The 12,246-nt window shown below is 42.4% G+C and overlaps 1 protein-coding gene across 1 annotated transcript in view; it reads left to right on the top strand.

Annotated features, from left to right (window-relative positions):
• The first annotated feature begins 2,108 nt into the window (after positions 1–2,108).
• shrprbck1r (sharpin and rbck1 related) overlaps positions 2,109–12,246 on the top strand; it is a 34,029-nt gene continuing 23,891 nt past the window's right edge. The window contains exons 1-6 of the mRNA XM_080751931.1: positions 2,109–2,577; positions 3,625–3,799; positions 7,262–7,345; positions 8,441–8,582; positions 9,320–9,410; positions 9,549–9,873. Of these exons, the coding sequence (XP_080608057.1) occupies positions 2,284–2,577; positions 3,625–3,799; positions 7,262–7,345; positions 8,441–8,582; positions 9,320–9,410; positions 9,549–9,873 (1,111 nt within the window). The 5' untranslated portion in view covers positions 2,109–2,283. The remainder of the gene's footprint in view (positions 2,578–3,624; positions 3,800–7,261; positions 7,346–8,440; positions 8,583–9,319; positions 9,411–9,548; positions 9,874–12,246) is intronic.

Raw genomic sequence — 12,246 nt, 5'->3', positions numbered from 1 at the left:
TAAGGTTCAGTAGAGTACAGTAAAAGTACAGTTAGGTTCAGTAGAGTACAGTAAAGTACAGTAAGGTACAGTAAAGTACAATAAAGTACAGTAAAGTACAGTAAGGTACAGTGGAGTACAGTAAAGTACAGTAGAGTAACGTAAATTACAGTAGAGTACAGTAAAGTACAGTATAGTAAGGTACAGTAGAGTACAGTACAGTAAGGTACAGTACGGTACAGTAGAGTACAGTATAGTATAGTACAGTAAGGTACACTACAGTAAGGTACAGTAGAGTACAGTAAAGTACAGTACAGTACAGTAAGGTACAGTACAGTAGGGTACAGTAGAGTACAGTAAAGTACAGTAAGGTACAGTACAGTAGAGTACAGTAAAGTACAGTAAGTTACAGTAGAGTACAGTAAAGTACAGTAAGGTACAGTAAAGTACAAAACAATACAGTAAGGTACAGTAGAGTACAGTAAAGTACAGTAGAGTACAGTAAAGTACAATAAAGTACAGTAAAGTAGAATAAAGTACAGTAAGGTACAGTGGAGTACAGTAAAGTACAGTAGAGTACAGTAAAGTACAGTAGAGTACAGTAAAGTACAGTATAGTAAGGTACAGTAGAGTACAGTACAGTAAGGTACAGTACGGTACAGTAGAGTACAGTATAGTATAGTACAGTAAGGTAGAGTACAGTACAGTAAGGTACAGTAAAGTACAGTAAGGTACAGTACAGTAGAGTACAGTACAGTACAGTACAGTACAGTAAGGTACAGTACAATACTGTAGGGTACTGTACCTTACAGTACCTTAAAGTATCCTATTTGTTGGGTTGGAATCGAGCCCACACTGTTTCGAAGGAACAGTATTTCTAGTTTTAGTTAGTTACCGGTACTATAGTTACTTTGTAGATTTTGATTATGATTACAAATGACTTAAACCCTATACATTGATGCCATATATAGACCTACATTATTTAACATTTCTGCCATTTGAAAATAGCCGATCTACAAGCTCACAATGCCTTGTGTACTTGTGTTGTGACGCATTGTGAGGTTGTAGATCTGCTATTTTCGAATGATTTTTCTACATTTTATTGATTGGAAAACTTGTGAAATGGGACATTCTATATAATGAGTACTTTCTACTATTAGCCCTATTCACGGCCCGCCTACTCAGCACCCCCCGGGTGCTGAAGTCACGTTTTGAAGGGGAAAATCCTACTAAAGCAAATTTAATGCAATTTCCGAATAGTAAAGTATAAAATACGGCTAGCAGCATGATCAAGAACACAAGATAGTAAAAGGCACAAAGCATTATAATTTACTTTACCGTTCAAAATAATGATTTGTTGGCTTTTAGTCCAGCTATTTCTGTTAGAGTTTCCCCTTTTAAATTGATGTCAGCACCCGGGGGATGCTGAGAAATTTGCTGAGTGGGCGGGTCGTGAATAGGGCTAATTGGTACTTAAGTACATTTTGATACCAATACTTTTGCGCTTTTACTCAATGTACATTTTTAATTCCTAACTTCTATTTTGGCAGAGTATTTCAACATCGCAGTAGTATTTTTTTACTTAGGTCAATCAAAGGTAAAGTAAGAATTTGAGTACTTTTCCAGTCCACTTACAGGCAGCAGCCGTTCGCAACTGGTAAAAAATGAACCTAGCCCAACCCTACCCTCCCCTGCCCCTTCTTTGTATATACTGTTTGTTTTAGACTTACTGTCTTTTTTTTGTTTGTTTTTCTTTACATATCTACTGCATAGTACTGTGTTCTATTTGTCTGTCATTCAATGTTATATGAGATACTTCAATGGTTTCCAGTGGAAATAAGCTTAGTCTTTTCATGGATCTCCTTTTAGTAGACCTTGTACCAGTGAACTGTACCGTCATGAAACTGTACCTTTTCCTATGCAAACTTCTAATAAAGTCTTCAATCAATCAATCAATCAATCAAAGTCCATCACTGTTCATTAGAAAGGAACGGCTCCCTACTGCGAACCGGATCCCATCGTTCATTTCCAAAGGAGCCGTTCAAAAGACTCGAGTCGTTCACGAACGTCCCATCTCTATCAGGCTTCCTGTTGTTATTGTGCTACCAGTGCTGCTAGTATCGAGCCGGGGAGCCGCCGCAATGACACGCAGAAGAGGCCCACTTTCACTTTGAACTACTTTTTAACCACCCAAAGTCCCAAACAAACCACAGCGACACAAACCGCGGTGTGTGTGTGTGTGTGTTCTGCGTTGTTGTTTACATTCACTGCAGCCCGCATGAACAGTGCTTGCGCAGCGGCGGCATGTCGCTGAGTTCAGACGGGTGGACTCACACCCCCACAGCGGAGCCTCTCTCCGGAGGCTATGGGGCTGCGTCGCAGCAGCAGCAGCCCCAGTCCCAGCCTGCTGGCTGCTGTCACACCGTGCTCATGTCGGTGCGGGTGTCAGTTTGCCATTCAGGTATTCGGCCGCTGTGTCTTCCAGGAGCAGCCGGGGGCGATGAGTCACTCCTCCGGCTGCAGCTCAGCATGGACCCGGGAAAGTCCGGGGAATTCCGCCTCTCGCTGCGGGACGGCGGCCAATCGGCACGAAGTGTGGTAAGTTTAGTGACAGTCGTCAACAACAACAACAACGTGTTCGGCCACTTGGCCTTTGGTGTTGTCCATTTTTTGAGGGCACAATGGCCAAATGCCAGGGCAGGAAGGCCATCAAATAAAACAAGATTTTAGTCCATTGAAATAATTTGAAATTTGAAATTAATATCTGTTGTGAAATAAATAAATGGGTATCTGACGCTCAGACCTGCACAAATCAAAGATACTGGATTGGTTTAAAAATAGACACTCAACAAGACACTGGTGTCTACATGACAAGAAAGACACTGATAGACCTACATATCGACAAGATAGAGACAGAGGAGGAAGTAGTACAGTCAGCTGGGCTGGGGCATTAAGGCCACTGTGGCCTCAGGGCCTGCCATATTTTGGAGGGGCACAAGGCCAAACTGAGGGGCAATGATGGCCATGGCCTCCCTGACTTTCTTGCCCTGGTTGTTAATATGTTTCAATTCCCCACTTCTAGGACTAGAACCACTAGAGGAGCCTCCGTCTGCGTGTATTGATGTATGTGTGTGAGACTGAACTGTCAGCAAATCTAACTGAAGGAAACATTGTTGAAAGTTGGCAGCAATTAAAGAACAGTGTGGGCAAGTCAATGTTTCTTTCTTTTCAGGTTGGCTGTTTATTTATCCCACTGGCATCAACTATGAAATACAGACAGTCAGCTACTGATCATTTATTGACGTTTTACACTATCTAAAACAATATTGTTTCTGAGTTTGTTACAGTAGCCTATATTTATGTTTGTGTCAATCAACTCAGCAACTAGGACAGAGTGACATAAATCTTTTATATGACCTGGCTACATAATTCATGAAGTTGCAATGTACTAACATTGTGATGATTTTCTTTCCATCATGCCTCATCCTTTCTCTCTTTCACTTTCTATTTTGATATCCTGTTTGATTTGATTTTTCCCTTCCTCGATTTTCTTTCCCCTCTCATGCCTCATCCTTCCTCTCTCTCTCTCTTTCACTTTCTATTTCGATATCCTGTTTGATTAGACTTTTCCCTTCCTCTCGCCAGTCGATTTCAGAGTTTGACTTGAGGGCGATACACTACGAGGTGAAGTCCCCCAGATGTCACGAGCTGAGCTTGGCCGCGCCTCCACACGACCGCATCAGCTTCAACTTCCGCTGCGAGCGGGAGGCGCAGGAGTGGGCTACCGTGGTCATGTCATCGCTCAGAGAAGCACACAGGGGTCAGTCCATCATTTACTCAAATGGCTCTTTTTGACTACGAAGGTTAACCCGGAATCTTCCTCCATTACCTGAAAGATTCTGTGTTATTACCGGTAGTTTTTTTGTAACAAACAATAAAACCTATAATGGAATGGTTACGTTTCCATTATACAGGTAGGTAGGTATGTCTGCAACACAAGGACATTTTATAAAAAAGCTCAAATACATAACTGCAAATTCGCAACGCGTCAGATCGCGACACGGTGTGAGCTAACCCTAACCCTAGAACTCGGGCTTAGCACCACATTACGTTGGAACACATTATGAATAAAAATGAAATTTCTGTTTGCCTTTTAGGCTGACATATTTAATAATTTTATACTTTCAAAAAAAGAATAGCGAAAAGAGCTGATCTACAAGCTTACAACGTGTCACGTAGTAGATCTGCTATTTCTTCTGTTTTTGGAAAAGGTATGAACATTTTTCCACCTGGAAAGGATTATAATTGCGATTATTTTATCTCAAATAATTGCAATTAGACGATTATGTAATAATTGTGACAGGCTGACAGACCGTACTATGGTGAGACAAGTAAACATGTGCTCACTTACCACCATCCAAGCCACCCATTTGTGGTGCCTGGAATCTAATTTGTGGTGGAGTGGGGTGGTGCATATTGACTTTGGTGTAACAAAACAAGCATTTTAGACCAAAACAAAGAAGCTTTTCTCTGCTCTGCTCTTCTGTGTGTGTGTGTGTGTGTGTGTGTGTGTGTGTGTGTGTGTGTGTGTGTGTGTGTGTGTGTGTGTGTGTGTGTGTGTGTGTGTGTGTGTGTGTGTGTGTGTGCGCGCGCGCGCGTCTGTGCCTCAATATAAAATTGTCCATTTTGTCCAAAATGTTACAAAATAAAATATTTTAAAAATGGTCTTTAGTAATGTAAGGTTACATAATTTGAAAATGCACGGTACATCATTATCAGACCTAAATTTACACTTCAACTTCTTGTTTGTACCAAATATTACATTTTGAACAAAATAGCCAATTTTACATCCTTTCTTAGTGCCCACTGCCCACTCTATTAACTATTATTACCCTGCGCATCGAATGTCCACCGCAGCAGCTATCCAGGCATTCTCTCTCTATCTTTCAGCTTCAGGGTGGATTTGATCTCCACCAAGATGGTCACTTAGGCCTATATTATTCATGGACATCCTGGCCCCATGTCACATTCATCCTCATCAAGAGGAATAGAGCATGTATGTCATATTTCATTTAAAACACATTTAAACCAAGGCCATTCAGTCATCTGAACATCTGTCCTGCCTAGCAAAGTTGCAATGACAGCTTAACACCTTCTAAGCCTGGCCGTACTCCCTCGGACTTCCTACTGGGTCCCATCAGCCACGCCGTCTATTCCCGGACTTTTGATATAAATTATAATAAAAAAAAAAAAAACATCGGAAATTCTTCTCTGTGTCTTTTTGGAGCGATCTGAAAGGGTTAATATGCTCTGACAGTCATTTTCTGGTGCTGGGTGTGATACTCCTAATATCCAGCAGGCCACGCCGTTGACTCACATTCTGGATGGATGGCTGGCCAGGAGGAGCCTCATCCTCTCCCCAGTGTTGAAACTCAGCAAGAAGCTCAAACAAGATGGCTGGTCTTTGTCTCTGTTCGTGGATCGCGGTTTCAATCACGTTCGGGCGCCGCTTCTCTATCGCTCCTTTCCCTGCTTCGCCGCACGTAAACGAATGGAATTGATCTCCCCTCCGCCTCGCCAAAGTAAGATCGCCGACCTCTGCAGGATGAATATGTACGCTGTGTCGAGCACTCCAGTACGTGTTGTTATCATGTGGGCTTTGTTTTTTTAAAACATGTTTGTAAATAAATGGCTTATTTCTTCGGCGCTACCTCTGTTCAGAGGGTTCTGCCGCGGCTTGCAACGTGTTAAGTGTCACATCACAGCTTTACATGTGTGGAAAAAGTGAAATTCTTTTTTCCGCGTGCGCTTCAACATTTACACTAGTTGTTCTTCGTGAGAAGGGAGGAAGATAGAGATCGAGTAAGAGCAGAAGAGAAACAGGATAGAAACTGGTACAGTAACACGTAGAGTACATGTAGGTTGCATATGTAGTAGCAGTTATGTGCATGCTATTTAGAACATTTACAGAACTAGAACATAGACCTTTTCATGTAATAGTCTCATGATGTGCAGGTGAGATAATTTTGCACCATTATCAGGCATGTCATTGCAAACATAGGTGCCGTTTCTAGTACAACAACGGCAGAGCTGTATGATAGGCTACACTGTACATACGGAAAGATAAGCCTGTGTTGTCAGGACCGCCAAGGACATTTTGCTTTGGATGACCATCTCTTCCTTATCTGTAAAGCTGCGTCCAAACCTGAAGCTATTTCTTCTATTCTAGCCGCTTCTATCGCTTCACTTTGGTCGCGCAGGTCCGCGTTGGTAAAGAAAATCCGTTGGAATCAAGGCGAAACACCCGGAAAGAAGGGAGTCCCAACACCAAACACCAAAAACATTTCCCTTGTCTCCGGACAACATCAAAGCTGATTGGCTGTCAGGACGCGATGGGTGGAGTGGGGGTGAAGCGAAGGTTGCTTCAGATGGATTTTTCCAAGCGAAGATACCGAAGCAACTGTTCGCGCCGCCCCTTTGGGATGGTTCGCGCTGTGCCCGTTCACGCGTCGTCTTTGCATTCACTTTGTAATGTATTTAATCGCACCGCTCAAACCATCCAGGTTTGGACGCAGCTTTAGGCAAATCAGGTTCTAGATCAGCAGCAGCACTAAGAGATTATCTGACTGTTCACCTCCATTGACTCTATCTAAGACAGGGGTCAGCAACCCGTGGCTCTAGAGCCGCATGCGGCTCTTTAGCGCCACCCTAGTGGCTCCCTGGAGCTTTTTCAAAAATGTATGAAAATGTATCGTCACTGTCGGGCAGAAACCTCGTATCTCCAAGTTTCAAATTTGTATGTTTTTTTTTTCTTTTTCGGAAAGTAAAGCCCTGCTTCATCATACAAGACTGATGCACAAAAGTAGTGAAAACAGCAGATCTACATGCACACAACGCCTCGCGGCGCGAGGCGTTGTGTGCTTGTAGATCGGCTGTTTTCACTAGTTTAGTTCATTTTGTCAATGATAAATACAAAACGAAGTTTTGGACATACAAGGTTTCCACCCGACAACGACGATATATAAGGCTTTTATATTTTTTTGCAGCTCCAGACAGATTTGTTTGTTTTTTTTTTGGGTCCAATATGGCTCTTTCAACATTTTGGGTTGCCGACCCCTGATCTAAGAGGACACACAGTAAGCCTTATCACTGTGGGGAAATGTATCTAGTATTGTGGTAGAATGAGGAAGTGTTTGTTTGCCTGTTTCTGTTCTTTAACTCGCTGTATGTTCATATCCATGTGTGTGTCTAAATGTCCTTATTGTCTCCTGACAACCTACAGTGGCAGACATTGTTTCAGCTGGAGACTCCCAGCTGCCTCTGGAGGACGTTGTATCTCAGAGTTCTACAGATTTACCACGCACAGGTAGGTACATCATGTCTCCCTACCTCACACAGGCCCCAAACAGTCTAGAGCAGGGGTCAGCAACCTTTTTGAAATGAAGTGCCATGTTTTTATTTTCTAGATAGTCCGTGTGCCATATCAACATAAATCTTAATGACACCCCATCAAACATTCGGACATATTTTGATTGTCAGGACATTGTTATAATGATCATTAGAGCAGAGCAATAATCCACCTATCTCCCCGCCCCGAGTCAGAGTTCAGAGTTTTAATGAATGTAAATTGATGTGCTGGATGTAATATGCTGTGAATTAGGTGACTTCATTTAATTGACCACATTTAAAAATATATTTGATTTTGAAATAAAAATCCTCTCTCTCAAACTTCTGCCGGTGTGCCAGTGATCACCCTTCCCTGTGCAAATGTTGGCACCTGTGCCTAAGGTTGCCTACCCCTGGTCTAGAGAGTACTAAACTGGCACACTGTAGCTCCCTTAATTAAAGTTTTATTTAGGCATCCACTAAATAAGTTACTACTCTAAGTGTAAGTACTTTCATGGTGGATGCCTAAATAAAAGGTTACTTAAGGGAGCTACAGTGTTCTTTGCCCTTTGGGACTTGCAATCCAAACCTTGCTCAAAATAGAGGCCATAGTGCAACATGGGTTTTTGTGACAAATCTTCAGCAGTTCATACAGTGCACCGAGGGCACAGTGGGCAGTATTACACAAACCACTTTGAAGAAAGGAAATTAAGTTTGAAGTTTGAAGTACGGTTGATAACAGTTAATGGATTTGACTTAGACTTTTAAATTGTCAGAAGAAGTTGTCCATGCAGCCACCATGGCCCATCTGCAATTTAACATGTTGGCCATTTTAATATCTCAGCTGTATATTACCCAGAAAAATAATATAGTGTCCCTATTCTGGGGTGAATATTGGACAAAAATAGCCGATCTAGTGAGCAATGAGCTTGTAGATTTTTGGCAAATCGAGGGAAATACTAGCTTACTAGTACCCCAAACAACTAAGTATATTGGGGTTTAAGTAGCTCTTGTGTGTGTATGTTTGTAGCTACTTGGCATGTCTATTTATAAATCTATGTCTGTGTGTCTACAGAGGAAATGTGTAGTGAGCTGACAAGAGCCATAGAGGCAGGCGACATGCAGGCTGCCTCTGTCTTTGCTAGCAGTTTGGCCCGCAAGCACACTGCACTCAAGATCCAGCCTGCTGTCAGGAACTATGAAGACACTGAAATCAAGTAGGCTTATATTTGTATTTATTATGCATGATGGGTTTATTATGCTGCTCTGTTCTTTAAGAGATTCTATATCTTAACCGATTTTGTGCCGATCCCGCGATGTCTCACGAAATATTAAAAGATATCTAGAGTGCCGATCGCGGGATGACTCGCGAAATATACTGTATATACAGTAAAGCTGGCCTGGCTACCTACCGTCCGGTGAAAAACGCTGGCATGTTTGAAGTCGGCGATTCATCATCATCGCGCATCCACGTGCACACAATAGTGATCCCATCCCATAGAAACCAACGGTCTTTCTGATCTTTACAGTCCATTTTCCATTCCAAAAAACACTTTTGATGCCAAGGATGGCATTGGATTCTTGCTAAAATAGCACAAGCATAAAGGCATCCATCTTCTATCATTGTTTACATTTCAGACCAGAACTAGTTCCGGGTCAATCTTGAACATCGTCAAGTAGGAATTGTTAGCTCGATCGGCACGCTGAACAATTAACCCTTTCATGTCGGCGGCACTAATTGAGTTTTAATGAGGTTTTACCTGGTTAAATAAAGGATTAATAATAATTAAAAAGAAATGTATGGGTTGCTTTAATTGTTAATGTGCTGACTACATACAGTATCTGTAATGTCTGGACGAGTACAAGTCCAGCTCAAGAAAAGTGTCTTCCACACTAACTATATAAAAAAAAAGAAACGTTAAAACACGTCTTTTATTTTAATTTTGTCCCTAAGCTTGGCCGTCGTTATCGAAGATTCTGCCTCTTCCTGTTGTGTCACGGTGAAAGTCTTCCCCAATACGACTACTGCAGCGCTGAAGCAGCAGGTTTGTCTGAAAAATGTTCTTTAGAGTCTGTTTCTTTTTGACTTTTTTTAAGCAGCTCAGCAAATTCTCTTGGCTTCTCAGATAATCTCATCCTTCCACCTTCTCCCCTCCCCCACCCCCACTCTGTTCTGTTCTCAGGTGTTCCTCCAGTATGGTTTCCACCCATGGGTGCAGCGCTGGGTTATCGGCCAGTGTCTGTGTGCGGACCAGCGCTCCCTGGCCTCGTATGGTGTGCGACGGGACGGCGACACGGCCTTCCTCTACCTCCTGTCGGCCCACCACGCACGCCTTACCCACCAGCTCCTCCAGCAGGACCAGGAGAGTGCCCTGCTGGCAGCTGGGAATTCACCAGCTCCCTCCTTCCCTGCTCCCTCTCCTCCTCCCTACAGCAATGGCCCCTCGTCTCAAGACCGCAGGCCTTACTCCACCCTGCCTCCCCGGCTCGGTGCCGGCAGCAACACTGGTGAGGAGCATGTGATACTACTTGTTAGGGGTGTAACCATATAGTAACTGAATTGAAAAATCATTTTTAATTTGCAATGATCTACTATATCGATATGCAAAAGCATATATCATAACGTTTTTGGCTTTGTATCAGTATCGTTTTAAATGCAGATAATCGGTATCGAAACGTTTTGCAGCGCAAATGAAAATGAAAGAGGGGTTTAATTACTTTTCCATTCCATATAGCTACTCTTAGTCTATCGATAAATGTGTGTAATCCCTGTGTTCATGTCAAGGTGCAGTTTTGTCCATGTGTTGAAATATAATGTCCATGTATTTGCTAGAGAATCACAGTGTTTACTTATTTATAATAATAGATTTTTCCCTTAAATACATGCACTATTGACACGTTTCACATAGATTTAATTTCTTTGCTTAATAGTTACTATATTCATTTTAAATCATTGAATCAAATCGTATCGTATCGCCATGACTGAACAATATCGTCCATGTATCGTATCGTCTATGTATCGTGATCCTTATCGTATTGTTACACCCCTACTACTTGTAGAAGGAATGCGAGCAGTGCAACAAAACTTGCCAGGTGCACATGGCTCCTGAAGTTAAATAAAAGGAAAATGATGCCAGCACTCACGTTATGTTCTTCAATAGATGCTCAGTTTATTTAAGTTTAGGATGGACACGTTTCTGAACTATACCTTCATCAGCCTTGGAATGCTGAAACGCACGTTTCTCCGGTTGCTGTCCTGAACCTAAATAAACTGAGCACCTTTTTGAAGCACATGTGTGGTTACACCAGTGGTTCTCAAACTGTCTAATTTCAACAGGCCACAGACCCCCATAACTCTCAGAGTTACAGACCTCTGGGGGTCCCCCGGACCGAACTTTGAGAACCACTGAGATACCCAAACACACAAGCTTGAACAGGCACTCAATAGCGCAGGGGCAATATTTTGACTTCTCATGGATTCTAAAAAGTATTCTTAGTTTGAGTGAGTCAACGTAATTGTTACCTGGCTTACTACTACTTATTTTGTAACTCTCCTGGTACTCTCCATGTGTTTAATGCTTACTACGATGCTACTATGACACCTGAATTTAACTCGGGATCAATGAGGGTATAAAATAAATCTTAATTAAAAAATGTTTACACCCGCTTGCCTCTTTTAACCTGAGAGTTCCCATTTCAGTAAACACAGACATCAGGGATTGACACTAAGGCTTGCCCACCTGCCCCCGGCAGGTAAATAAAACCTTCGGGCAGGTGAAGTTTGCTTTCAGGTTGCCCGACCGGGCAAGTGCTTGTTTGAGAGCGGACACAACCGTCTATAAACACAACACCAGATATCTGTCTAAACACCTGAACATGACCAGTGCGCTCTGTCTTCTGGTCTGTGGAATGTAAAATAAGAGCACTGTTTACCTATAACTAGTCCTTACCCGTTCAAAGATATGAGCTCCGAAATGATGTGCAGTGTGTGGGTTATGGGGTGTGCGCTGTGCACACAGTATATGAGGGATGGAAAGTAACTTTCTGGTGCTTGCATGATAATATGTAGGAGCATCAATGTAAGAAATACCCGTTTCGTTTAAAGGCTACAGAGATACTGTGTACCGATCTACATGACAACATCTGAAAGAGGGCCAGCCAACACCCCCCCCCCCGCCCACCTACACACACACACACACACACACACACACACACACACACACACACACACACACATACACACACACGCACACACACACACGCACACACACGCGCACACACACACACACACACACACAGAGCTGGTTAAACATGTTGCCCCATGCTAGATGCAGAATAGATATGCCTCATGCTAGATGCAGAATAGTAGTTACACCATAAAAATGCTAATATTCAGCATATGATTTGTGAAAGTGACAAACGGGCTTCACAGTTATGTCAGGTGTGTTCATATGCTAATGGTGATGCGATTTCAGATCAATTGCTCCAGCCACTGAGGAGAAACGCTGTGACAGACACTCAGACATTCGCAAAATTATAGTATAGATGTGCTGTTTTTACTGTTGCTATACTTAAAAATATAAAATAACAAGTGTGAAACAGACATTCATGTAGAAACATATACTTATTTGGTATTTGGATTGGGTGGTTTTGAGCTATGACATTTTTTATCGCACAGCCCCAAAAAGTAAAGAAATAAGTGTTAAATTGAGCTGTATTAATCTCTTACCTATCCTTTTATAATGGACAATTTACTTTTCGGGCAAGTGGGCATGACCTTTGGGCAAGTAGAACAAAACATGTACTTGCCCGACGGGCAAGTGCCTCTGAGACCTTAGTGTCAACCCCTGGACATATTATGTAACATTATACAACATTAAC

This window comes from Nannobrachium achirus (assembly GCF_963921795.1).
Source record: "Nannobrachium achirus genome assembly, chromosome: 21".
Taxonomy (NCBI): Eukaryota; Metazoa; Chordata; class Actinopteri; order Myctophiformes; family Myctophidae; genus Nannobrachium; species Nannobrachium achirus.
This window is presented reverse-complemented; position numbering and strand designations above follow the sequence as displayed.